We start from the raw sequence: 27993 nt of genomic DNA on the forward strand, positions 1-27993 counted from the left end.
TGCAGGGTAGGACCTGTGTCCAGGTTTTAAAGCCACCTCTAGCCAGCCCCGCCACCCTGCACTGCCTGTGCCACACAGGGCAATGGGCGAGGCCGCCTGTGTTTGTTTTCCCAGGTTCGTCTGGAGGCCGGGCCATGCTCGCGTTCATGGCCTCTGACAGCGAGGAAGAAGTATGCAACGAGCGGACCTCCCTGATGTCAGCCGAGAGCCCCACACCGCGCTCCTGCCAGCAGGAGGCCAGGCAGGGCCTGGAGGACGGAGAGACTGCTGCCCAGTGGGTAGGTTCCCACCAGCGGGCTGAGGCCTCCAAACAAGCCCCTGGGGTTCCTGTACCTAACGGATGGAAACCAGACAGTCCTGGGCAGGGGGAGGGGAAAGTAAAAGTGAGAATGGCCAGAAAGGTGGGTGGTTGCCATGGCAGAGCTCACATCTGCTCTGTGAGGGCTCTGTAGTAGACTTTACATTCCCAGCCTGCTCAAGTTCAACAGCAGTGGACTGAGTCTCTGCACCCAGCCCCTGCCCCTTAGATTCACCTTCTTAATGCAGGCACGTGAGAGTCAGTTTGGATGCGGGGACAGGTAACACAACGCTCAAGGGCGGCAGGAGGAACACTGCTGCAGGGGAACCTTTTTGGCAGGTGGTCGATGTGGTGACTATCCCTGAGTCACCTTAGACTTTCAAGCTGGGGATTCTGGGCTATAACAAAACTACCAAAGCCTGGGTGGCTTGTAAATTACACAGAAATTTAATTCTCACTCTCTGGAGACCGGAAGTCCAAGACCAAGCAAGGTGCCAGCAGATCTGGTGTCCGGTGAGAGACCACTTCCCTGGTTCACAGGCAGCTGTCTTCTCTGCGTCCTCACGCGGCGGGAGGGGTGAGCAAGCTCTCTGCAGTCCCGTTTATAAGGGCACTATCCCTGATCACGAGGGCTCTGCTCCCAAAGGCCCCACCTCGTGATTCCCTCACAGTGGAGGTTAGGCTGCAACATAGGAATTTTGGAGGGACACACATTCATTTAGTTCACACAGGAGGGGTGGACCATGCGGTGGTTTTGTCTCTGCAACCCAGAGGGCTGACGATAACCTTCTGAAGTGGCAGATGTCCTTGGGAGAGTCACCTACCCAAGCCGCCTCCCTCCTTATCAGGGCAAGGCACTGTCTGAATTTGCCTGAATCTCATTCTTCATTTTACCCAGTACAGTATTTAAAAACCTTGCCATGTGGAACTTTCTCTTCCCGCCAGCCCAAATCCTGTGTGCTGAAGTTGGAGATCATTTCTCCTGGGACGCTCTGTGCCCTCCGAGTGGGACCTCACTAACTCAAGGCCACTGCTCAGCCCCTCCGTAGCCTTTTCTTGGTAGTTTCTTCATCTTGTATCCCCGGGAGTTTTTGTGCATTTTAGCTGTTTCAGTTCCTGTTCATTAACGGTTTGTTTCTTTTCCTTCTTAGCTGAGTATCTAGATCAAAATCTCTGCAGAGCACCAATACTGAAGCAATAACCATTTTTTATTCCATTTCATTTGGCTTTGTCTTTGGCTGTTAATGTAATTGCCAAGACAGCTAATGACCCTAAATTGCCACAATTCCAAGACGGAAATCCTTATGGGTTCATTTACGCCAGCGTCTGGCAGGCATCCCTGCACCCTCCTTCTCTGCTCACTCACTTGCTCTCCCAGCTTATCACAGGCCAGATCCTCCCAGGCGCTCGATGCCGGGTTAGCCTCCTTGGTTCGGAGCCCGAATTTCACATGCTTGATTTTGGGGGGCAAAAGTTTGAAGTAATGTCTTTTTCTGCAAACTCCCAGTGTCTTATTTATAATCAAAGAAAGTCCCTGTGTGTACCGATCAATCTAGTTTGCGATTTGTCAACCAAAAAGGTTTACTCTCTAGCTTCTGCCTGTCCCCTGGCCTGTCTCCTCCCAAGTCAGTATGGCCACATGAACAGAACTGAGTGGCATCCTGAGCCCCTGTACTGAGGTAGGGGAGAGCTAGCTCCTTAGACGCGCTCCAGACCCATTCACTGGTAAGCCAGGGGCCTGCGGACCACCCTCCTCTGTGGCTGCCGTGGCCTCCCCGCATCTGTGGTGGTCAGCACCAACTCTGACCCTTCTCTGGTGGTCCTCGTACACTTTTCAAATGCCCTGGAATTTCAAACATTCAAACTTCTCGATTCCTCTTCCAAAACACGCATGCCCTGTGTCATTAGGCCACCTCTGGGGCATTTGGTGGCCCACACGGTGTGGTTTCCCACAGAGAAACCAGGACAGCGAGGAGGACCACGAGGAGGACCCTGACCGCTACGTCTGCAGCGGGGTCCCCGGGCGGCTGCCGGGCCTGGAGGAGGAGCTGACCCTCAAATACGGGGCAAAGCACGTGATCATGCTCTTCGTGCCTGTGACACTCTGCATGATCGTGGTGGTGGCCACCATCAAGTCCGTGCGCTTCTACACGGAGAAGAACGGGCAGCTGTGAGTGGGGGCCTGGCAGGTGGGGAGCAGGGCTGGGCCTGGGGCTCCACTGCTCCTGCAGCTCCAGCCGGTGGCAGTAAGAAGAGGTTTGATAAAAAGGTTACCTGGAGAATTAAGGGACTTGATATGTGCAAAGGCTTAGCACAGCGCCCCACTCTGGCACGCCGGGCTTACTGCAGAAGGCATCCTCTCGCCTGACGGTGCTGAGCACAGTGCTCCAAATGCCAGGTCCCAGGCACGGCTGTGCTACCTGTCACTGTGTAGCCTCCAACAAGTCGCTTCCTCTCTGGGCCTCTGCTCCCATGAATGTAAACCGATGTGGCTGGACCAGGTTTCTCGGCTCACATCCAACCTTGTGAGGGAGAGTGTATTTATTTTAGTAAAAAGAACACAGGCAGGAGCAGCAGCATAGAAAAATGAGAAGCTTCCCCTCCCTCACCCCACTTCCTTGTATTAATTAATCACTGCCAAGTACCCCCCCATTTTTTTTTAATTTAGGCAGTTTTTGTGAAGTTTTGTTTTTTAAAGAAAGGAGCAGAGAGAGAAGCCCCCACCCTCGGGAAGCTTATACTCTGTGGGAGACTCAGACAGAGGTGCAAAGCATTAAGAGAACCTGGGGACTTCGCAGGCAGTTCACTCCTGGCAGCCCAGGCTGGACAGGGAGGGTCCAGGGACTTGCTTCCTGAACTGATTGCGTTGGGTAGGGTGGAAGTAGGGGCAAATGCTAGGCTGGGTGGGGCTGATAGTGAGGGGTATGGGAAACGGCCAGCTGTCCTGGGACCAGAACAGAGCGGTGGGGTAGGCACCTCCAGGGCCAGGTCTCATTGGTGTGGGTGTGCGGGGCCATGGTGCGGTCATCGAGCCCTTTCCCGCTGTCACGTTGGGCCCGGTCATCGGGCTGAGAGGTCAGGGGCTGGGAGATGGGCTGGACGGCAGGGCAGCTGGTGGGGATGGCGGACAGCACTCCAGCATGGCAGGTGTTCCCAGGGTGCCTCCACCAGTGGTCCGGGGGCACCCAGAGCAGGCAGAGAATGAACGCCAAGGCCCTTGCCTTCGCCCTCAGCATCTACACGCCGTTCACCGAGAACACGCCCTCGGTGGGCCAGCGCCTCCTCAACTCCGTGCTCAACACCCTCATCATGATCAGCGTCATCGTGGTCATGACTATCTTCCTGGTCGTGCTCTACAAGTACCGCTGCTACAAGGTGAGCGCCGGCCCTGCCCGCCGCCTGCCCGCCCCTCCTCCCGGCCGCCCGCCCCGCGGGCCCTCTGTGTGCAACCGTTGGCTTAAGAAAAAAAAAAATCAGAGTCCCTTTTTTCCTGCAGAACAGACTCTGGGTTTTGGTACTCTTACGCCCACTCCTGCCCCCACTGCGGATTACCCGAGGCTCTTTTCTCTTCAATTTACACATAATCCCACTGATGTGAGCTGCTCCTCGCAGTGTTCAGGGCGTCACTTCTCACGTTCAGAGTGAATTTTAGTTTGCTTCTCCTTCTGAAGAAGTGAGATGTTCTATTTTAGGCTCCCTGGACCCCATACTTCCCCTCCAGGTTTATTTTTAGTTTCCCATTTCCCTTTAGGCTGGGGAAGTACAGACGTTGTGCTGGGGTCTTCCAGTCCAGGCTGGGGGGCCCCCCTGTGGCTGTGGAGTGGCCGTAGGAGGTGGTAGAGGAGTGGAGTCCTCCTGACCCAAATTGTGGGCGTTGTCCCCCGAGATGCCATAAGCTTTTAGGTGTGAGTTTCGGGCTTTTCTCCCTGAAGCCCCAGTGACTAAAAGGTGGTTAAAGCAGGCATAACCTGATTTAAAACCAACTGCGCATGGGCGTGTGCAGCACTTTGTGGTCAGGCTGCCAGCACCTGTGGAGCAGGTAGCGGGAGATGAGGAGGCTCAGTCTAGAGCCCCTTCCCAGCTGGGGGGTGGAAATGGGGCTGAGCGATGGGAGAGGATGTCAGGAAGCGTCTGGGAGCTGAGGCCTCTCAATTAATAATTACCTGTGTAAATGATCCCCAGCATTTTAAGTTGGGGTGGGGTGGGGTGGGTGGTGGGAAGCAGAGGAGAGAGCTGCTTGACTGGGGCAGAGGATACTGTTTACATGAAAACTTTGGCTGGGACAAAAGAGCATCAGTGCCTCCCAAAGGCAGCCCACGCACAGCCTGACAAAGGCCACCCGTTTCACTCCTGGTAAATCAGGTCCTCCCTGAGATCTCTCGTGGCCCATGCTGGGTCTGTCCCAGAGTGGGGAGACTGGCAGGAGTGTCACCTCTGTGCCACTAGTGGCTGGCCAAGGGACTGGCTTAGGGACAGCCTTACCCTCGTCCTTGACCCTCCTGAGTCTGGCCAGGAGAGGAGCGTGTGCCAGCGCTCAGGTGGGAAGGGACTCCCTGTGTCGACTGTTCAGAAGCCACCTCAAGAGCCTGCGCTGACCACCTGTCTGAATCGGCACCCCTAATGAATCTGCCATCGCTTCGTCCTGCCAATGTTTCCCTCGTGGCCCTTATCACCACATGCTAGAATGTATATGTATCTGTTTATCATCCAACTGCCCTCACACCGGAGTGCAGCACACGTGGGCAGAGACCTTGCTAGCTTTTCCTCCAGAGCATAGGTGTGCCTGCATGTCGGGGACACCCAGAGCACCCTTTCGGAGCGAGTACTGGTCCGGGTGTTCAGGCTTAAAGGAGGTTTGTCTCCTTTGTACACTTGCTGGGTGACCTTCAGAGAGCTAGAACTTCTCTGCACTCTGTATCTGGGAAACGGCCGCTAGTACTCCCAGCACAGTCTCGTAGGAGCCTGATGCAGAAGGATTTCCAGGCTTGGGCCTCGGTCCTGGAACCTGAGGGCCTGTGATACACGGGGCCATGGTGTGGTTACTCTGCCTGTTTCTCTGTGCAGTTTATCCACGGCTGGCTGATCATGTCCTCTCTGATGCTGCTGTTCCTCTTCACCTACATCTACCTCGGGTGAGTGGCAGCTGGTGAGCAGCGGGAACCTTGGGGGTCCTGCCCATGTGGCACAAGTGACTGTAAAGGACCTGGGCAGGGCAGGGCACCCCTTGGGCACCCCCACCCCCAGTGTCTCTGCTCCACGAGCCCAGCCCTCTTCCCACAGGCTGCCTTCAGACATGGGAGTGTGGGCTCCATGGTGGGCCATGCATCTCTTTCTGGTTCCTAAGTTAAAGCAGATAAGCAGAGCCAGCATGGAGAAGGTGCTCTGTGACCCTGAAGAGGGTAGAATCCCTCGAGCTTTACATTCTAATCTTGGGGCTGGGCCTGGTCCTTCCTGGCGTGTAGCAAAAGTGGTCTCTGTTGCCCTTGATTTGGGGTATCAGCCCAACCTGGGGGCTCAAAGAGACAGGAGGGACAGGACCTTCCCCAGGGGCCCAGGGCCCTCTGGGTTGTGCCAGTGCACGTTTATGGGAGCCTGCCCAAGAATGAGACGTCGGTGTAGTCCCCACCTTGCTCCAGAAACGATTCCGAGTGGTTAGTTTGGGGCTCATAGAAATGGGGGAGGGACTCAGTCAATGAAACCAGAAGTTGGAAAAACCCAGTTGGGACTTCATGGTCGAGGAGCAGGCGGATGTTGAATTGCATCAGGGTCTAACTAACCTCCCTGCTGAGTGCCCCCTTCCCCGCCTCCCCCTGCTGGGCTTCTGCAGGGAGGTGCTCAAGACCTACAATGTGGCCATGGACCACCCCACCCTGTTCCTGACCGTCTGGAACTTTGGGGCGGTGGGCATGGTGTGCATCCACTGGAAGGGCCCCCTGGTGCTGCAGCAGGCCTACCTCATCATGATCAGCGCGCTCATGGCCTTGGTGTTCATCAAGTACCTCCCGGAATGGTCCGCGTGGGTCATCCTGGGCGCCATCTCTGTGTACGGTGAGTGGGCACAGACGGTACAAGGGCCTGGTGGCGGGCAGTGGGGTCAGCATCCTGGGCCGAGTCCTCGCTGCTGCTCACATGTGGCAGGTGCTGGGAAGGTCCCCTTCTCTCCCTGTGAGGCCTGTCTGGTCTTCCTCCCAAGAGGCTCACCTCCGTAAAGCCTGTGAGGTCCTGTAGCCTTGTGACTGTTGGTGTGGTTACTAGTAATGGCAGATGTTTGCTGAGCACTCCCACTGTTAAGCGCTCCACACACTGTCAGTTATGGGTGCAGATTGGGCACAGGACCTACAAATAAGGAGCATCCAAAGAGTGGGCCGCTTTTTCATTAGTATCAAGGTAGTTGCCCTCACCAGTACTGTTTCTTTCTGTTTCTTTCATGTCAGGGCCCAGAGCAGTGGGACCTCAAGTTCATCCTACCACTCTGTTCCCCAACCAGTGCAGACTCCAGGGACTGGGGCTGGAGACCCCGGGGGTTGGGTGATGGGGCAGCAGGGCCTGCCCTGAGAGTCTCACACTCAGGGCTCCGGGAACCAGTGGCCCCGTCCATGCTGTTGTTAAGAGGGCCGGCTCCCCTCTTTCGGGGTTGTTTGGGAATAAGTGTCTTTTTAACTTTGTTTCTTCCCAGATCTCGTGGCTGTGTTGTGCCCCAAAGGGCCGCTGAGAATGCTGGTGGAGACTGCGCAGGAGAGAAATGAGCCCATATTTCCTGCCCTTATATACTCATGTGAGTGGCCCCCGTGCCTCCTCCAACGTGGGTTCAGAGGCACCGAGGTGGCAGCCAGGCTCTTGGAGTGGACTAGGAGATAGTTGTCCTTTCCCTGACCAAAGGGAGGAGGTGGCAGCCTCCACCTTCTGGAGATGACAGCATACACTACCTTCTGTCACACAGGACGAAGCTTGGAAAGTTAGAGCAGGAGGGGCCCTGGAGCTCCACCCACCAAGTGGCAGGTGTGTGGTGGGTGCCAGCTGCATTCCAAGAGCCCATGGCCACCCGCTCAGCCCTCCATGGTTGGAGGCGCTTCGGAGAGGGGCTCCTTGGGGAAGGCGTGTGGGGGACCAGGGCTCGCCTGGCTTTCACTGGGCTTCCTTCACAGCTGCATGGCTGGTTGAAGTGACGTTTCTGAAGGGAAGGCATGTGGGATGCCCCTGGGCTCAGGCCAGCATGTAGAGGTTTGGGTTTTTGTATGCACTCAACAAACGTGTGTCAGAGGTCAGATCCCCGCTTTGTGGTGGGAACTGTGCGGAGCACTGGAGTTGCAGCTGGAGACGAGGTCCATGTGGGCCCAGGCCTCCCAGAGCTCACGGCGCTGTGCTAGTAATACCCTCCTGTCTGTTGTTGGTGGCACTTAAGTAGAAAGCGTGCATCTCTGGGGCTCAGCTGTCTGCAGGGTGTCCTGGAGAAACTGCTGATGGAACAGCTATGGAGTTCTGGGTAATCTCTAACAAATGAAGATTCGAGTGTGAAAGCACATTCCAGGCATGCTTCAGGGATGAGCTGGGATCACACGTGTGGAAAGACTGAGTTGGTGCCTGGACTCCGCTCACCGTCTGTGTTCTGGTGGAGCTCACGTTCTAGGAGGGAAGGCGGTAACTAAACAGGCAAATGCGTAAATCAGGAGGTGACTGCTCTGTAGAAAGAACGCAATGTAAGGGACCTAAGGACTTCAGGGCAGTCGGGGGCTGGTGTTCTGCATAAGGTCAAGGAAGCCCTTTGTCATAAGGCAGCATTTTCCTGCCTTAGGAGAATCTGGGGACAGAATTCCAGGCAGAAGGAACAGCAACAAGTGCAAAGGCCCTGAGGTGGGCAAGGGCCTGGTGTGTCCAGGGAGCGCCCCGGGGCCAGCAGGGGGAGGGGGCAGCTCCAGATCACTATGGGCCGTGCAGGCTGTGGTGAGGACTAGGCTTTACTCCTGAGTGAGCTGTGACACCCCTGGAAGATTTCCGGCTGACCTGACTTGATATTTTCACAGGATCGCACAGGTGGCCGAGTGGGGAACAGAGTGTATGGGCGTCAAGTGTGGAAGCAGGAACCAGGTGTGGAGGCCGAATGACAGCCCAGGAGAGAGAGAATGGGCTTTGGCTCGGGGGCAGCAGTAGAGGCAACAGGATGTGGTTGCGTTCTGGGGGCATTTTAGAGGCAGAATTGGCAAGACGAGCTGATGGTTGGGACATGATGCGAGACTGTCCACGATGATGTCATTGTTTTGGGAGCAACAACACAAAGGATGGAACTGGCAGCTGTTGAGAGCATTTGGGGCATGTTGAGTTTGAGGTGCTCACTAGGCATTCAGCTAGAGAGATGGAGAGCTGGGGTATGAGTCAAGTGAGGTTTTGGGCCGGAGCGAGAAAACCCTATTAAGACCCGGTGACCCAGCAGTCCCACTTTTGGGCAGGTACCCGAGAGAACTGAAGCAGGGTCTTGAACGTGTTTTTGTACAACCACGTTTGTAGCAGCATTAGTTACAACAGCCAAGAGCTGGAAGCAACCCACATGCCTGTCAATGGATGAATGGATAATCAAATGTGGTATATATGTACACCGTGGATGGAATATTATTCAGCCTTAAAAAAGAACTTCTGACATGTGCTACATGGATGAGCCTTGAGGACATTATGCTATGCGAATCAAGCCCGTCACAAAAAGAAATACTGTAGATTCCACTTATATGAGCTACCTAGAATAGTTAAATTCACAGAGACAGAAAGTAAGATGGGGGAGGGGTGAGGGGACAGTGGGGCTTGTCCACTGGATACAAAGTTTCAGTGTTGCAAAGTGAAAAAGGCCTGGAGATCTGTTTCACAGCAGTGTGAATACACTTAGCACTGTTAAACTGCCTGCTTCAAAATGGTTAAGATGATACATTTTATGTTACTTGTTTGTTTTTTTTTAACCACAATGAAACAAAACCACAATTAGTTCACCAAACTATTCACTGATACTATTACCTTTGTTTCTTTGAGGAGGCAAAAAAGATAGGAAAAGAGTTGTCTGCCCACACCTGGTCAGTGAGCCGCACCCCTCCCCCAGTGGCCTCCTAACAGTGGGACATATGGAGCACCATGGAACGGAGGGTCCCGTGCAGGCTCCTGGGGACACCGATTGGCCCACCTGCCTCTCAGGCCCAGGGGCAGCCACAGTTTGTCCTGACTGAGGCCTGACCCTTGTCTCCTTCTCCAGCCGCCATGGTGTGGACGGTGGGCATGGCCAAGCTGGACCCCTCCTCTCAGGGAGCCCTTCAGCTACCCTATGACCCAGAGATGGGTGAGTGTTGGGGGGCTGGTAGCTTCTCGTCCTTGGGGGCAGGTTGTCTTGTGTGCCCAGCTCAGCCTGGCTTGGCCTCTCTGGGAGACATGGGGTCTGGGTGGGCAGGAGAGAAAACCAACCCCCTGGCATCTTGGGGATCGAGTGAGGGGCACTTCGGTCCTCTGCCTCAGCCTCACTTCTTTTCTGTGGCCCGGAGAGGCGTGCTCTTTGCGTTGGGGCTGGTGGGTGAGGGCGGGGCAGCCCTGGCCTTCAGACAGGCCTCTGACTGGCTGTGTCTCTCCCTCGTCCTCTTCCTCCCCCATGGTGACGCTGCCACCTGCTGTTACTGGATGCCCAGAAGAAGACTCCTATGACAATTTTGGGGAGCCCTCATACCCTGAAGTCTTCGAGCACCCCCTGCCTGGCTACCCAGGGGAGGAACTGGAGGAAGAGGAGGAAAGTAAGGTGCCCATGTCCAGATGGTCTGTGTGGGGGCGGAGGGCGGAGGTGCGGCTCCCTGAGGTCTGGGGAGGGGGGTGTGAGGGAGACTTTCCTCTCTCATCAGAGATGGCCTTACAGAGGTCAAGGAGAGACCTGCAAGGGCAGGGTTGGGTTGGCAGGCCATGCCATGGGGACTTGCACATTCAGACTAAAGGATGTATTTAACAGCATTCATTGAGCATCAGCTGTGTGCCTGCACTGCAGGGGGCAGGGGTGCCCGGCTATGGCCCAGCCCGGCTATGGTGTGGGCACTGACTGTGAAGTGAACTCTGTGAGTTGGGGGTATGGTGCAGGAGACCCCGGGTGCGGAGCACCAGTGGGGTTCTTGACTAGGTCTCTGAGATCAGAGAGAGTTGCTTGAGGAGTAACTTCTGAGCAGAATCCTGGAAGGTCAGCCACAGCTGGGGACAGACACTTCCTTGACCAGGAGGAGGAACACCTCTTATCTGGAGCCTGGAAGGGAGGAGGGTGTGGGGGTGGATGAGGCCAGCAGTGTCCTTGATCAGGCCTACTTGAGTTTGTCATATGAAAATTTGTGCTGTCTGCGATAAACAAAATTATCCTATACAAGTGTCTGGGGCGGTTATACTAACAGAAACAAACGTGACAGCATTCTAACTCCTCTCATTGACTCTTCAGTTATAAATAAGCTAATAATAAATATGTTTACCTGTTTTTAAGGGGAACAGGTCTCCAGGGGACCTGTGGGTGTTGTACATGTTCTTACAAGTAGTGAAATTGAATTTCCTAAAAAATACTTATCAGTCAAACTCAGCACTAAGTTGCACAGCCTTCCCCCATGTGTTTTGGACCATGTGTTTTGCTTGATTTTTTTTTTGAATTAAAGTAAGTGCCAAGCACCAGTTTTAGGGGAGTTATCAGACATGCCAGCTTTTCACAGCCCAGATTGCAAGTCACTCAGTCCACAGGTTCCCCCTTCTCCCGCTGGCTACTCTTTTCCCGAGGCAGCCATTCCTTGTCCCAGAGTCCAGGTGAGGCAGGCTGGGTGGCAAAGCTACCCTCTTTGGCCCCCTGAGCACCCCAGGACTCTGTCCCCTGGGTTCCTGGCCGTTTGGCTGCTGTTCACCTCCTCTGCCGCTCCCCTGGGACTTCTGAGATGATGGACCCCTCTGTCTTCCCCACACAGGGGGTGTGAAGCTTGGCCTCGGAGACTTCATCTTCTACAGTGTGCTGGTGGGCAAGGCGGCGGCCACGGGCAGCGGGGACTGGAACACCACACTGGCTTGCTTTGTGGCCATCCTCATCGTAAGTGGGCCGTGGGGGCCTGGGATCCTGGGGGGATTTTCAGATGCTGTGGTCCCGGGGAGGGGCAGAAGTGATGGGGGCTGGGTGGGCTTTCCAGGATCCTCAACGTGAGACTGAGGCGCACAGGGGAGTCTGGGCGTCAACGAGACAAGGGCCCTGACGTTACTGAGTGTGCACGCCAGGGTGGCAAGGGCCAGGACACCTGAGATTCTTGGAGGAAGAAGTTCGCTGAGGGCCTTGGGCCTGGGGGCACAGCACTGGTGAGGGACGAGCTGCGATTTGAACTCAGGTCTCCGTCTCTGGGGCTGGGTGTGTTCCCTCCATGCACCACCCAGGCATCTTGGGGTTCGAATCCCAGGGGTCTCCTGGGGCTCAGGAGGGGGAGCCAAGTACTTTGAGCCTGTCAGTGAAATCTGGAGGCCCCTATAGTCACGTAATGCAGCCAGATCCGCATGATGGGGGAAGTGAACTACATCGTCTGCCCCTCAGTGGCAGGGGCTCTGAGTGGCTCACACTCAGGGCTCTGTCCCCGTGAACCCTGGGCAGCACGTGGCACATGGAGGCCGAGGCTCAGCTCTTTGGAGATTCTGTATCCGTCCACAGTGTGTATCAGGGAAGGGTGGTGGACCCAGGCTCCTCTACCTTGGCCTGTCTCACCTGAAACCCTGCTCTCTCCAGGGATGGAGCAGGCACACTGGTTCCCTGTCCCCACCCTGGACCACTGTTTGCGTTTGCAGGTGTGGGGACAGGTTCGGCCCTCCTGCACCTGCTTGAGGGGAGGAGTCACGGGCGTCTTTGGTTTCCTTAGTGTCCGCTGCTGAGCCCACGCTGGCATTTCAGCTGAGCCTCTCCAGTTCTCCTACATGTGTCCCTTGGAGGGGAGGCATGCTGCCATTGGGTCCACGTGTTACCACGGCAGCCAGACAGGGAAGGTAGCCTGGTGGAGGCGGCAGCATCTAGCACCAGGAGGCCAGCTCTCTGGTTCACCTGTTCACGGGCAGGGAGTCACCATGGGAGTGAGAGCTCCTGCCCTCAGGCTCCTCACAGAGCTGCTGAGAGGACCACGGAAGACCATGGGTGCCCGGGGCTGTTGTCCTACAAGGCCCTGACACGCTCCTGAGCCCAGGGACTAGGCCGTTGCTCACTGGTCCCCACAACCCCGGGCCCACAGTGCTCATCACCACCTCCCCTCCCCCCGGTGTCCTGCAGGGCTTGTGTCTGACCCTCCTGCTGCTCGCCGTGTTCAAGAAAGCACTGCCCGCCCTCCCCATCTCCATCACATTCGGGCTCATCTTCTACTTCTCCACGGACAACCTGGTGCGCCCCTTCATGGACACCTTGGCCTCCCACCAGCTCTACATCTGAGGGGCGCGTGGCTCTGTGGCTGGACGCTGTAGACGATTGTAGTTGGACGCAGTTGTATAGTTTTACACTCTAGTGCCACTTAAGACTTTGCTCTCCTTAGAAAAAAAAGATCAACGAGAATCAAAAAGTACCGGGTTCACTTCGTGAAGAAGAGCCAGCCTCTTGGTGCTAGCTGTTTTGTCACCAGGCGTGGCTCGCCCCTCCAGGAGCACTCGCCTCACGGAAGCGGGAAGTCGATCGGGTGAGCGGAGGAAGGGTAACGTGGTGGAGGAGGAGCGTGGAGAAGGCCGCCTGGGCACACACCTCAGAGCCGGGATGTTCCGAGGGCCAATGAAGGAAGGAGCGCATGTGTACCAGGACCGGAGTTTCACGCCCAGGGCAGCACGGAACACCTGGTCACTCTGGCCAAAGAAGAAAAGCGCATTTTCTCTGCAAGGATTGTCCCCAGTGCTTTGTCTATGAGGTCATTGTTATTTTATTGCCTTTAGAAATCAAGTCCTAATCTTGTTACAGCAGTTCCTCTGGCACGGGGCGCAATATTCGTATCAATAAAGACGAATCCTGGTGGAATGTCGGCGTTTGGTCTGTCTGTCAGTGTTGGCCTCGGCCGTGCATCTCCCGGCCTCTCCAGGGATAATGGGTCTCTGGGCACAGAAACGAGATTGCCCAGTTAGGAAGGTGAGAGGCTTAACTGCCCCCCTCCATGCCTGCGGTCACTTGTTTTGACTAGAAAGTTCCCGAAGCAGAGGTATGCAGAGATCCGTGAGGCTGGGTGGCTGATAGCTTGGTGTGTGACAGGCTGTGCGTGCTAAGCACATGCCTTGTGCTGGCTTCAGCTGTGCACGCTGCCAGAAGCCCTGCGAGGCGGACGCCAGAACATACAGCCAGTGTCCTCGACAGAGGCTCGGCGGGGGCGAGGTAAGAGCCTGTGTTCAGAAACCCGCCCTCTTTATTCTGTGGTCGTTTCTCTGGGCACTGGGGTGGGATGTGGACAGGCTGGTTTTCCCTTTTCTCCGTAGCACTCATGCATCACAAGCAGAATCTCTCAGGACGAACTGGAGCTCCTTGATGCAGCGCAGAGCAGGCCCCCGGCCCGCAGGGAGCAGGCTGTCAGACTGCTGAAGAAACCCAGCTGCTGCGAGTGCACTTCAGAGTGTGGCTCTGTCTCCTTGTCCCAGAACTAACGTGAGGGCCGCGAAGCTGGCTGTTTGTCACGAGGGGAATAAGAGAATTACGTGTTTCGATGTGTGACAGGAGACTTCTTTCCCCTGGGGCTGTGTGTAGAAGAGCGGAGGAGACAGGAGAGGCGAGTTGGCTGAGTGGCGGCATTGCGGAGCGCTGGCAGTTGAAACCTGAGAGCTGAAACTGGCTGTGACTACCTCACAGCCGGACACCCAGCGTGGCAGCATCCCAGGGGTGAAAGCTCGGAGCGGGGGGAGTTTTAAGAAGGTGAGGGCTGGTCCCAGATGGTGAGAACTCCCAAGAGATTAAAAGGAAGAAACACTGGGAGAAGCTCATGTGATGTGGTGGTGTTTAACGGCGTGGGGCTGCCAAAGATGAGATTTGACAAGTGTTTGGATTTGTTGGGCTGGAAGAGTTCTGTTCAAAGGGCTGACCAGGGTGCTAGGGGTGGACGCCACAATCGAGGTAAAGCGGTAAAGCCGAAGGTGGAGGCCCTTATCTAAACTGACTGACCATCAGGCAGGGAGAGATGAAAGGTGCCATGATGTAGTGTTAAGGTTAAGTGTTTTAAGACTGGGGGAAAAAAATAAGTAAATGTGACAACCCAAAGGGTAAGAACCATTGTGTTACCAGGTCAAGGTTCATGTGCCAGACTTTTTTTTTTTTTTTTTTAAAAAAGGCCAATATTCAAAACATCGGAGTTTGGAGTAAGAAAAGCTTGATGGAGACAGAAGGTGCCCGCTCCCGAAGATTGTGGACAGGGGGGAAGTTATAATTTTCACAAATCCACCTTAAGAGAGTGCAGAATTCAAGCATCTTTTAGGCTGAGGAACTGGAGGAGCGGCGGGACAAGTGGTGGGTGATACCTAGGGGCGCACTGGGATCCAAGGGGGAGTGGGACACCTCTAATCTCTTTGTTGACTCCTGCGGATAGGATTCTGTCTTGAGGCTCCTGCAAATCTTTGACAAAAGCTCAAGCATCAAGCAGAATTCCTCTAATAATTAGCACATCTATAGCAGGAGCTATTCTCCTGAAGGCCTTGGGAGAAATACAGGCTAGAATTCCGAGAGAGTCAGAGCCAGCTGGCATTTCACTGTTACTAATAGAGAAAACCAAGATCCTTGAAGAGACTCCACCTGTGGAAGCTTGGGCCCTGACTAGCTGGGAAGCAGCGGAGCCCAGCACACAAGTAGAGGACAGGAAAAATAAAGAGGGTTTTAAAAAAAGGGAGAGAAAATTCAAACATGCTGAAAAGAACTGGTGTGTGAACACTTACATTCCACCGTGAAACCAATGGACTGATCTTAACATTTTTTTCCAGATTGGTTTTTACAAATACAGCCTTCTGATTCTGCAGGCCTGTTTGTACACCACCCCAGCCCTATTCAATCCCGTGCACTGTCTCAAGGTCAACTTGTGTCCCTCCCATCCACGTTTAGATTTGTTTTACCTGTCGGCATGTTTTTAAAACTTTGTAGAAATGATGTCATACTGTACATATTTGACAATTAAAAAAAAAATAATGTTACATTCCTAATACGTTCAGTAATGTGAATGTAACACTGAGTTGGTTATTTTAAGTATTGTTCAGTAGTCTATTGTACAAAAGTCCAGTTTATCCTGTTACGCTGTGAAGGGAGAGTCCAGGTTTTTGCAGAATTTCTGTATTATAACTGAACTGCCTGGAGCATCTGAAACCAGAAAAGTCGGCATTCGTGCTGCCTGTCACTGCCAGAACCAATGAGTAGAGACAAGGATTGAATCTTCGCGGGCACTGTATTCAGGTGCCAGCAATCTGAGAAGACAGCGGGTTATGTACCCTAAAAACCACCGTGACACCTCATCTCAGGCTGACCTTTCTTATAAGGAGGAGAAAAGGGTAGGAAAAGGTTCGGAATTCAGGGGGAAAAGCCAGTCAGATAAAAGCCGCATCCGCTGATTTTCCTAGCATCCTTTCATCTGCAGACTGGTCACTGGACGTTCCCTCCCTGGAGCACGATGGCTCAGACACCATCCTGATCACTGGCACAAAGGCTGAATTGTTTGTGGGCTTCCTGGAGTCAGGGCAGGTCCCCTAGGTCCTTCATTCCAGCTCCTGGAACTACAGCCTTCTACCTGCATTAATCACTAAGCCTATTAACTCTAACTAAAGCTAAACATTTTTAACTCTTGTGTTCCCCCATCACATCCTGTTGTGAACTTGGGTATCTGCAGTCCCCTTGCTGACTGGATGCTCCCACTGGCTCCCCAAGCACGTGGATCCCTTCATCCTCCCAGCAGCAGTCTGAAGGTCTCCTGTGCTCTAACTTCGCCAACACTCGGTGTCATCAGATTTTCCACATTTGCTGACTGGATGGGTGTTACCTCCTTAGGCTTTAGTTTGCCATGAGGTTAAGCATCTTTTTGTACATTTGGGCTGCGCAGATTTCCTTGCTGGTTATTTGTTCATATCTTTCGCCCATTTTTCATTTGCCTTTTATTTATGGATATTTGGGCCTCTTGAGATATATATTCTGGAGCGAGGCTGATCTGTGGCCAGTTGCATGCATTTCGCACGTGCCACGCCACAACCTCATTCCTGCTGATCCCCTCTTGGACTCTCTTCTCTTCCGCAGCCTGGAGAGAATTTAAAAAATCTTGTCCCTGGTGGGAAAACAGTGACTCAGCCAATAGTCTTCCTTAATTTTTCCGTCTCATATCAGTCCAACTGTTTTAAACGCAAAAGGAAAACATTTGAAGGCTTTACCATCTGTTTTTGCGGAAGTCTCTTCTTGGAGCAAAGGCCACCTGGGGTGCCACACAGCCTGAATGCCCAGGACTTAGGGTGAAAGGGAGGGTGGAACTTAGTCATTCTTTCTTCCCCAGGCAAACCCCCCTCGCTGCTACCTCTGCCCTGCTCTCTTGAGCTGACGGAGAAGGACCCTGAGTTGGGGTTAGTTCTTAGAGTGTGGCCCTGGGAGCCCATGACATCAAAGCTACTTCATAACAATACTGGTATTCTTTGCTTTATTTATTTATTTATTTATTTATTTATGTATTTATTTATATTGAGTTTGGAGAGAGAGAAACTTTGATTTGCTGTTCCACTTATTTATACATTCACTGGTTGATTCTTGTATGTGCCTTGACCAGGGATCAAACCTGCAACCTTGGTGTATCAGGATGACTCTCTAACCAACTGAGCTACACAGCCAGGGCTCTTTGCCTTTTTAATTTTCCTTCTCTCATGAGTGCACTGGAATTTTCCAGAAGCTGCATGACACAGTTTCACAAGGGGTTGAATGCAGAAGACATGAGAATCCAGCTGTCTTCCATTAAACTATTAAAAAGAATTGCAATAATGTAAATAAATGCCACCCTTCTATTAAAGTTATTTTTTGGTTTGCAAAATGTACTATTTTCATAAATATATGTATGTGTTAACATGAAATGTTTATTTTTTTAAAGGAATCAATACATCAATATTTTAAAAAATTTCTCAGTTGTAATTTTTAAGCAGGATTTAATTAACCCACCTGACAAAAAATCTATGAGTGTAAAGGGGGCCTGAGACCAAAAAGTTGGAGGACTGCTGCCCCCCAGGAAGGCTGCTGCTTTCAGTTCAACGGTCTTCAACCACGTTGGCCTCTCCGAGGACTCCTTTTGCCTTGAATTTCTCCTTCTGTTCACTCTGAGCCAGGACGGCCACACGAGGGCAGCAGATTCTCCCAGGAGCCACCATGGGACCCAGAGCCTGGGTTTTCACAGTTCAACTTGTGACAGAGTTCCTATTGGGTCTCTGGCCAGTGGTGCTGGAGAAGCAAAGATGATAAACCCAGGTTCTTGCCTGAAGGAGGCTCAGGCCGGGAGTGCTCCCTCCCAATGAGTCAGGAACCAGAGAGGGCTGGGGTTTTGTTCCAGTCCGGAGCCCGACCACCTGGCAGGGGTTGCTGCGTTCAGAGAATGAACATCACCCCTACGTCATGCAGAGCTGGGCTGAGAAGTCCATTTTCCGGAATCTCAGCTTTCACTTGGAAGTATTTGTTCTCATTTCCATTGTCGCCAGGAAAGTGTACCCTGTATTCTTTACTGTGTTGACGTAAGAGACTTACAGACTCTTTTTGTAAGTTTATTTGACGATGATTGCTGGGAAGCAAGATATCAAGTGCCCTTGAGAATGACAACTTTGTAGCTTGTTTAATGCATTTAGAATTAAGGAGGGAATTTAAGGAAGATTACATGAAGGTGGGAGAAAGCAAGGTGGAGACTGAATTACAGGAGGGTTAATAAATGACTTGTTCTTTCCAGGGCGATTACGCTTATTTTAAAGGTGTGTTAAACCTAGATGCACCGAAACAGTGGACAGAGCAAAGGAAAGTTCTGGAAATCAGGATGACATTGTCTGCCTCTTCCAGCAGCACTTCTGCTCAGGGAAGTTCCCCAAAGATGAAGTTAACTCGTCTGAGCACCCTCTGGACCCTTGGGTGCAACTCCTCCACGTCAGAAGACAGCTCTTCTGGGACAGCAGGGCGCTGTATTACGACCTCCCTCTGACTGGGAACCTGGGTCCCCTTACTGATACTGTTCCTCAACTCTCTAACCCCATTATCCTCCTCCTTAATGAGGAAAATTGAAGGAGTGTGAGGCCACGGGACAAGATGCACACTCTACTCTGCCTTCTGACCACACAGAGACTGCATTTCCCAGGTTCCCCTGCAGCTGGGTGTGGCAGTGTGATTGAACGCCAGCCGGGGGAGCATGGGCAGAAGGGACGTGTGCCATTGCCAGGCCCGGCACGTTCAGACCTCCCATTTGGAATGGAGACCGCTTCCAGGGCAGTGGGGGAGGTCACACGGGGAAGATGCTTTTGTCAGCCCTCCTGGAGAGGAGCACCCTGCTGACTTTCCTACAGTTCCCCTACCTGCAGTTGTAAAGGATTATGGACCTATTTTTCTCTCTTTCCTCTTTGGGACTCTTTGGGATTTATCACTTTGTATGGTCCTGCTCGAGCTGCCAGTCCTTTATTCTTGAATCACAAGATCAGTCAGTCGCACCTAACTTTTCTCTAGGTATCTTGAGATTCTCCTTCCTAAGCCTGGGCACACATTTGGCCATCTAGAAGACCCCTCCAGCTGTCCCCGACTCCCAATGACAGTTTTCTCTCACTTTGACCTGAAAAACAGATTCCCCTGCTTGTGCAGAATGAGATCCAAAATCGGGCTCCTTTTCATTTTCTCTGCTTACTGAGATGTGGAAGTGTCACTTGGCAAGGATTTGGCAAAAACTGTATTGCAATCTTAATAGAATGAGAAAGAAATTTACAGCTCCAACTGCCTGATTCACAAGGAAGGTGACAGATCTTGCTGAAGGGAAAACCCTAACTCTGAGCCTTGAGGATTGAATTGCCTGAGTTGATCAATGACTCTGCAGAATACAGTGAGAAGAATTTGGAATTCTGGAGACAATCCAAAAGGGAAGGGTTAAGGAGAAGAGATGGGAAGGTGAAGCGAGGAGAGAAGCAAGCTGGACTAGTTACTCCATGAGGGGAATCAGCCAATAAAAGCCCTTGTAGGATGGGATGGCTAAAAACTTTCGATAACACAGGTATTTGACATTTCGTTCAAAGTTGTTATGGGGACCCCTTCACTCCCCCGAAGGGGCTGGCACAGCTCTGGACTGGGACAGCACACAGGTGACAAGACAGTCCACCAACTGACAGGACTCCGCAGTTGCAGGGGCTCCAGGCCAGAGGTGACTGCAGGAATGGAAGCCTCCTCCTGCCTTCTGCCCTGGTCTCCCGGAAATGGACCAAAATTTGGGGGAGGATGTTAGACTTTCACAGGATATGCAATGGGTGTTTGGAACCAGTCTTACCTAGGGAAGCTTCAGCTGACAACTGCATTATATAATAAATAGAGCCACTGCTAAAAATAATGATAGCAATAATCATAAAAGTAAATTAAGAATTAAGTAGGTAGGTCAGATATTTCGCACCTCAGACCACAGAGGCCCGGAGGGGTCACGTAATGTGCTCACAGGATCTGGTGTACTGGTACAGCTCTGCTGGCTTCAGCATCTCTGGCTCCGAGTCCCTTTTTCTCACCCCTTTCCTGGGAGGAGATATGTTGCTGAGATAGAAACAGAGCAGCTTCTCACCTGTTTCTCAGACACTACGTGCTCTGGCTCCCCCATGGGCTCAGCTGTTTCCTGAGAGGCTCCCACCGGGGCCTTGGATTGATCAATGACTAGTTCTGTCCATGAGCCGAGCTCAAGGGCATGTGTGGTGGGAATAAGGAAGAGGTTCCTGCCCCCTTGGGAGACAAATTTTCCCTACTAAGGGGAAACATGTGAGAAACAATAAGCTCATCAGTGGTCACACAGATATTTTATCTGGATGTCAGGCTTTCTTTTTCTCATCTAAGGATGTAGGACTCAAACCAAGGAGAATGAACCAAAGGTGAGGAGACGTGGGGGCCATAAAAAAAAAAGTTTATCCGACCCACTGTTCTCCTCTTTTCCAGGTAAAGACGTGTGTGTGGACTGGTGAGGGGGGAACGTTTCCTGAGTGCAAAGTGCCAAGGCACAAACCCTGAGACAAAAAGTCATAAATAGACCCAGGGCCTGACCCAGCGCCAGGCTCAGTGCCCTTGGCCTGGCAGGACTTGGAGGCCAGGTCCCGGCTGGGGGGGGCTGGGGCCGAGCAGCTGCCATAGAAATGTCCATGTGCTGGGACCAGCTCTTGAGAAGCGCTGGGACTCCCCATGGCACGGGGAGGGCATGGGTTATGAAAGAGGCACAGGACGTGGCCCCAGCCCCCAAGGAGCTGGGTCCCTGGAGAATAGCCTCAGGGATGCTTGCCAAGAAAGCCGGTGCACAAGCAGCCTGGAGAGTCTGGAAATAAAGCTGGGAAGAGGGTGGAGGCATAGAACCAGTCAAGAAAAAGTCAATGTCACCTTCCACTTATTAAAACTCCATTTCACCTTCTAAGGAAAATGTTGAAAATGCGAAGTTCACATTAAGGTATAAGTTGACTTTTTTACTTTAAGTACTATTAAAGGGGTCATAAACTATGTGTTATTTTTTAAATTAAATTTATTGGATAAAATTGATTAATAATATAAATTTCAGGTGTACAACCACCTTATCCATCTAAGGCTAGTCTTGTATTAATTTCTTAAAAGGAAAAATATTATGATTATTATAGTTGCTAGAGTGAGATACTCTCAAGAATTCGGGTTAAAATTGCAAAATTATTTTTAATACAGAAATCCATGAAAAATTATCAAAAGACATCAGTTTCATGTCTTGGTGATTGTTATCAAAAGCTTTAAAGTGTGGAATTTCCGGCCAAGATGGAGGTGTAGGTAGATACACTGTGCCTCCTCGCACAACCAAAAGAAGGACAACAACAATTTAAAAACAAAAAACAATCAGAACTGTGAGAAAATTGAACTGTATGGAAGTCCGACAACCAAGGAGATAAAGAAGAAACATTCATCCAGACCGGTAGGAGGGGCGGAGAGGACTCGTGGCAAGGCGGCGGCCGGCAGACCCAGCAAGGTGGTGGATTGTGGAGCAGGGTGGACAAGGCTGCAGCTGGCCGGCGAGGCAGTGGCTGGTAGACCCAGCACAGACCTGCAACCCAGGGCTCCAGCGTGGGGAAATAAAGCCTCAAGCCTCTGATTGAAAACACCTGTGGGGGTTACAGCAGCGGGAGAAACTCCTGGCCTTACAGGAGTGTCTGTTGGAGAGACCCACAGGGTTCTAGAACGTACCTGAACCCACCCACCTGGGAATCAGCACCAGAAGGACCCAATTTGCTTGTGGGTAGCAGAGGGAGTGACTGAAATCCAGCAGAGAGCAGAGCAAGGGCCATCGCTCCCTCTCGGCCCCTCCCCCACGTACAGTAGTCACAGTGCAGTGACCAGCGTTACCCCACCCCGGTGAACACCTAAGGCTCCGCCCCTTTACATAACAGGCGGGCCAAGACAAAAAAAAAAAAAAAAAGGCCCAAATGAAAGAACAGATCAAAGCTCCAGAAAAAATACAACTAAGCAACGAGGAGATAGCCAACCTATCAGAGGCACAGTGCAAAACACTGGTAATTAGGATGCTCACGGAATTGGTTGAATTTGGTCGCAAATTAGATGAAAAAATGAAGGCTATGCTAAGAGAAACAAAGAAAAATGTACAGGGAACCAATAATGATGGGAAGGAAACTGGAACTCAAATCAATGGTGTGGACCAGAAGGAAGAAAGAAACACTCAACCAGAAAAGAATGAAGAAACATGAATTCAAAAAAATGAGGAGAGACTTAGGAACCTCCAGGACATCTTTAAACATTCCAACATCCGAATTATAGGGGTACCAGAAAGAGAAGAGGAAGAGCAAAAAAATGAAAACTTATTTGAACAAATAATGAAGGAGAACTTCCCTCATCTGGCAAAGGAAATAGACTTCCAGGAAGTCCAGGAAGCTCAGAGAGTCCCAAAGAAGCTGGACCCAAGAAGGAACACACCAAGACACATCATAATTACATTACCCAAGATTAACGATAAGGAGATAATTTTAGAAGCATCAAGAGAAAAGGAGACAGTTACCTACAAAGGAGTTTCCATAAGACTGTCAGCTGATTTCTCAAAAGAGACCTTACAGGCAAGAAGGGGCTGGAAAGAAGTATTCCAAGTCATGAAAGGCAAGGACCTACATCCAAGATGACTCTATCCAGCAAAGCTTTCATTTAGAATGGAAGGGCAGATAAAGTGCTTCTCAGATAAGGTCAAGTTCAAGAAGTTCATCATCACCAAGCCATTATTATATGAAATGTTAAAGGGATTTATCTAAGAAAAAGAAGATAAAAAATATGAACAGCAAAAATGACAGCAAACTCACAGTTATTAACAACCACACTAAAACAAAAGCAAACTAAGCAAACAAGTAGAACAGGAACAGAACCACAGAAATGGAGATCACATGGAGGGTTATCAACAGGGGATTGGGAGGGGGAGAGAGGAGGGAAAGGTACAGAGAATAAGAAGCATAAATGGTAGGTAGAAAATAGACAGGGGGAGGGTAAGAATAGTGTAGGAAATGTAGAAGCCAAAGAACTTATATGTATGACCCATGGACATGAGCTAAAGGAGGGGAATGTGGGAGGGAGGGGGTGGGCAGGATGGAGTGGAATGAAGCGGGGGAAATGGGACAACTGTAATAGCACAATCAATAAAATGTATTTTAAAAAAAAAGCTTTAACGTAATTTTGTAAAATAGATGTTATAACCATCCCAGAAATCGAAGATGTGTGTTTCCCCGCCCCCTGATTCAGGTCGTGTTTGTGCACTGCAGGCATAAGTGCGCATGTGTGAACCCACAGTGCTCACTACTCTGCCACATGCCTGACACACTGGTTAGGACGCGCCTCTTGATCACTTCCGGAAATTGCTCGTTTCATCCGGGGGAGCCGGGCCCTTCTATACTCTTACCAAAAGTTCACACTGGCTTTTAACTTCCTCGGTCACTGGCGACATGGAGTCTTGTGTGTGCCTTTGGTCCATCCTTATTATGTAAATTCTTTTCCTTGCAGCTCCTGTGCTTTCTTTTTTTTTTTTTTTTTTTTTTTTTCATTTTAAACAAGAAGTTTATTTAAACAACAAGACGCTTGACTTGAAGGGAAAACTACCTAGGATTCATTTCGTTCAGAGTAATTTACCCCTACTTAAAGACAGATTGCCCTACATGTAACAGCTACGTACAAAAAAGTTATAAAATTGTCCTTGGTTTTACAATGATAAATGAAAAACATTAAAATTCTCCAATCAAACAAGGTATGCAAGGATTTTTATGGTGGTGTCTTTTTTGTTAAAGAGCGAGAGCAAAATAACTTACTGGAATATAAAGAGCTGAATGAGCATGCCACTAATGGAGAAAGGGGGTGTCTTCACAGAACCAGTATTTTTCCCCATCCCGTCTCCATGTGATGTCAATCAAAACATACCATTGGCCATTTAGTTTTTTTAAAAAAATGCAAATGCTTGTGCACATACATCAGTTACTTTATGTACAATAAAGGAATGGGGAAAGGGAAATGAAAGAATAGAGAAAACTATACTGTAGTAGTCAGGATGTGGTGGAACCAAATTGCGGTTTTCTAATTGAGAATGTCTTCTTGGTCTGGAGGAACAGAGTTCTGAAGTGAAGGAGCAGGTTCCCTTTCTAGTAGACACCTCCTGTCTGCTGCTGGAACACATCAATTGTATCTTCATCCTCCAGTTCCAACTGTGCAGGTGTGTCTGTTTCATTGATTGGCTGCCCATCAAATCGGAATCTGATCTGCCTCATTGACAAACCCTGTCGTTCACAATAGGCTTTCATTAGTTTACTAAGTGGTGTATGCCTCTTAATCTTAAACTGCACCACAGAACCATCCTGCCCCGCCACCTTCAAATTAATATGATCGTTGTTCTCAGTCTTGACTCCTTCCTTGGGCTTTTCGTCGGCCATGGCGAGCGCCGGAGTCTCCTCAGCTGCCGCTTCACAAAAGAGGTACCAGGTCCGCACCGAAGGAGCCAGCTCCTGTGCTTTCTAAAGTCCCCTTCCCGTAACCCTGTTTCTGGACACCTCAGAAGGAAGTGATGCAAGAGACTGACATAAAGATAGGCTGGGTCAGGGTTTTCAGATTCCAGTACGTTTCTTGCTTCTTTTGTTTCTAGACTTGGGGCCCAAAAGTAGAGACTACTCGTAAATTTAAGTGAATAAAAAAAAGTTTTAAAAAAGTATACAGTGAGTGTCTACGGGAGAACACAGTAAAATATGTATTCAGTAACTGGGATGACTTCCCCCACACACTGATAATTTTAGGACAAGAGAATGAATTATATACTAATTTTCAATTTAGAGAGTGCAGCATCCCCATTCACGTCACGTAATCAGTTATTTTTCCTGGATAAAATCAATTTAGAATCAGAATAGTTGCCTGAGGCATGGTGGGGGAGGTGATTGGAAAGAGGAGCATGAAGAACTTTTTGGAGGGGAAAAATTGTTCTATATTTTACTTGGTTGGTTACATGAGCTATTTATTGATAAAAACTTATGAACTGGACTATATGCTTAAGATCTATGCATTTTACTGCACATAAATTATATCTTAATTGAAAAATAGAAAAATGAAGCCAACAATTTGGCATACTGGCTAATCTCTATAAGCTACAGTATGTTGAAAGGAAGTTCATCTGCAAATGCAAACAACACCCCACTGCGAAGGCAGACACACGCTGCGAGCACATGCTAAAGAGAGCAAAGAGACCCACTGTAATGGGCTGAGTGGGGATGTTTCCAGTGGTAGGGAGCTGAGCCTCGTCTATAACGTGCTTAATCACTTCTAATTGTGCAGTTAGCTAATTACAGTGATTAGTCTTGTCTTAGTGGAACAGGCTAGGGAATTCCTTGAAGTCATTCCCTTAGCAGAAATGGGCTGGATTTTCCTGATTCTGGCGACCTCCTCAAATTGTGGCCTTCAGTGGTGCATCCCTGGTGCCCTAGAAATGATGTTTTCCCCACTGGAGTTTGGGGGTGTGTGACAGATCTTGGAGCCAGTGAGTCATGTGTATCCGCCCTCTGGGCACAGAGAGGACACTTGTGGGCTGTGCACTGCACTGGTCTCTCCGGGCACCAACCCTGCCTTGCACAGGTCCAAATTAATCACACTTTGAAAGAAAACAGGATTATTCACCGTGGCACTGTTTGAAATAGCAGAAGAATTGAAACAGTCCTCATAACCATCAATAGAAGACTGGTTACATAAATTATGGTTCGTCCACATGACGTAGTACTGAAAAAAAGAATGAGGACTCTCTATGTGCAAATTTGGAAAGGAGCTCCAAGCTGTGTCATTACATGAAAAAACAGAACAAAGTGTATGGAACAACCATTTCTATAAAATAGGAGTGTGTGTGTTTGTATTTGCCTATGTATGTATAAAGAAACTTTGAAGAGAGATGGTAAAGTTAATAACAGCAGTTACATTTGTGTGAGAGGGCGTGGGGGCACTGGGGTTGGGAAGTGGGTGGGAGAGAGATGAAGTAGGGGGAGACTTTTCACTGCAAACCTTTTTAAAATAGTTTGTCTTAAAAATCACGTGAATTTATCACTATTGCCTAAAGAAAGATGAAAACCAATTAAAATGTTCAAAAGGTATTTAAAATAAGAAAATCTTTTAGGGGAAGGGGCCTCCGGCGATTGCCTAGTCCAGAATTTCCCCCGCAGTGGTTTGCGAAGGCCTCATGGGAAAGCCACGTACTTAAAGCGGTACAGGCACAGTCGTTTCATTGTGCTTTGCAGATACTGTGTTTTTTTTTAAAAAGTGAAGGTTTGGAGCAATCCTGTGTCAAGCAAACTGAAAACCTTCTGGAAAGGATTCACCATTCTAGACGCCATTAAGAACATCCATGCCCTGGCTGCTGTAGCTCAGTGGATTAAGCGCTGGACTGAGAACCAAAGGGTCATGGGTTTAGTTCCCAGTCAGGGCACATGCCTGGGCTGCAGACCAGGTCCCCGGTATGGGACTTGCGAGAGGCAACCACACATTGATGTTTCTCTCCCTCTCTTTCTCCTTCCCTTCCCTTCTCTCTAAAAATAAATAAGTAAGAATCTTTAAAAAAAAAGCCTTAAAAAAAAAAAAGAACATTCATGATTCATGCGAAGAGGTCAACATACCAATGTTAACAGGAGTTTGGAAGTTGATTCCAATCCATATGAACGACTCAGACGGGGACTCAGACGGGGCAGGGACTTCCGTGGAGGAGGTGGCTGCAGATGTGGGGGAAACAGCAAGAGAACTAGAATCAGAAGTGGAGCCTGAAGATGTGACTGAATTGCTGCCATCTCAGCCGATGGATGGCATTTTTAGAAATAAAGTACTCTTTAATGAAGGTATGTGCATTGTTTAGACAAAATGCTATTGCACACAGACTACAGTATACTATAACTTTGATATGCACTAAGAAACAAAAAATTTCACGGCTCTCTTTACTTTGGCATTTGCTTAATTTCAGTGGTCTGGAAACGACCCACAACCTCTGGGAGGTATGCCTGTAAAATAAACTACCGCCTCCCCCCATTTCAGGCATCAACATCAAATAGCTTTTAATTTTTCTAATAGTAAAATAAACGAGTTTCCAACAAGTTGAATGTTAATTCCAAAAAATAATCTCAGAAGCAAGGACAATCCTTTGGCTTGAACGGCTTTATGGAAAACTCACCACATTGTTCTTGTTTTTCCTTTTTTCCGCACGCCCCACTAACAACCTTGGAGAGAGCTGCAGACCAGCCTTTGGGAATCACCGGAGGGGAAATTGTCAGTCACACCTTGGCTCGGATCTGAATTCTCCGGGTTCAAGGGAGGAATGACTTGGGACAAATGTTGGTGGAGGGAGGCAGTTCTTCCAAGGTGGTTCTGCGTCTCAGCGGGCTTCTCCCCGTCCGGGACGCCCTCCAGGAGCCCGCGCGGGACTGAGTGGGCCGCACGCGGTTCTACTCTTTCCACGTGCTGGCCTGTCTGCCGGCCGTACCCTCAGCGCGGAGACTTAGCAGGCAAGGACAAACGACTCGGGTGGTCTGAGCCCAGCCGGGAGCTGCACGCTTTGTCAGCCACCTCCCCGGAGCCCTAGTTTGAAGGCGCCGGCGGTAAGCCTAGGGCTCACCGGCTTCCGGCTTTGGGAATGGCGCCCGCACAGAGCCAACACGGTTGGCCAGAGGAGAAAGGACAAGCAGGTGGGGCCGGGACGCCTAAGCGCTTTCCCCTTCAGCAAGCGCCCTGTGGTGAAACTGGGAGGGGCCCCGGTGACACCTCCAGGCGGGCACAGTGTAGGCTTCGCCCAGTCCTCAAGTCGCTCCCGCCGCAGTCCCATCCTTTCCTTCCACCGCCTCCCTTCCAGGCCCGCTCTGTGGCCGGGGGAGCACCGCAAGGAGGTGACGGCAAAACACTGGCCATTGCGACCTTATCCGTGGCTTCGCCGCCGAGGAAGGGACAGTTCTTGAGTCACAAGCGCGCAGGCCCACCGACCACACGGCCGGGCCTCACGCTCGAGCTTTCCTAACTAGGGGAAAGG

At 50.7% G+C, this 27993-nt stretch overlaps 1 protein-coding gene, 1 long non-coding RNA gene and 1 pseudogene across 3 annotated transcripts; 1 reads left to right on the forward strand and 2 right to left on the reverse strand.

Moving 5' to 3' along the window:
* Positions 1 to 134: 134 nt before the first annotated feature.
* PSEN2 (presenilin 2) lies at positions 135 to 13310 on the forward strand. Of its 2 annotated transcripts, none has more exons than XM_024576040.4 (10): positions 135 to 278; positions 2254 to 2468; positions 3532 to 3673; positions 5363 to 5430; positions 6126 to 6346; positions 6975 to 7073; positions 9528 to 9611; positions 9952 to 10053; positions 11242 to 11360; positions 12570 to 13310. In XM_024576040.4, exons 1-10 carry the CDS (start codon positions 135 to 137, stop codon positions 12723 to 12725), a joined length of 1350 nt encoding a protein of 449 aa, XP_024431808.1. In that variant the 3' UTR covers positions 12726 to 13310. The 2 variants fall into 2 exon arrangements, with proteins under 2 accessions (XP_024431808.1, XP_045040349.1); XM_045184414.3 differs by having other exon boundaries at positions 9955 to 10053.
* On the reverse strand, positions 2462 to 27971 carry LOC123478225 (uncharacterized). Its single transcript, XR_006653376.2, has 4 exons — positions 27145 to 27971; positions 26600 to 26692; positions 6253 to 6634; positions 2462 to 2820 (listed from the first exon to the last, which is right to left on the reverse strand). It is a non-coding gene; the product is annotated as an uncharacterized lncRNA (long non-coding RNA).
* LOC112322326 (small ubiquitin-related modifier 2 pseudogene) lies at positions 23911 to 24472 on the reverse strand (annotated as a pseudogene).
* Positions 27972 to 27993: the final 22 nt, after the last annotated feature.

The sequence above is a fragment of the Desmodus rotundus genome, chromosome 10, assembly GCF_022682495.2.
Source record: "Desmodus rotundus isolate HL8 chromosome 10, HLdesRot8A.1, whole genome shotgun sequence".
NCBI classification, from domain to species: Eukaryota; Metazoa; Chordata; class Mammalia; order Chiroptera; family Phyllostomidae; genus Desmodus; species Desmodus rotundus.

Excerpts from the sequence above, each read along its gene's own strand:
- PSEN2 (XM_024576040.4), top strand. The coding sequence starts at position 135 with ATGCTCGCGTTCATGGCCTCTGACAGCGAGGAAGAAGTATGCAACGAG. Across the intron at positions 279-2,253 it reads GAGAGACTGCTGCCCAGTGG|AGAAACCAGGACAGCGAGGA; the intron begins GTAGGTTCCCAC and ends GGTTTCCCACAG. Across the intron at positions 11,361-12,569 it reads GCTTTGTGGCCATCCTCATC|GGCTTGTGTCTGACCCTCCT; the intron begins GTAAGTGGGCCG and ends GGTGTCCTGCAG.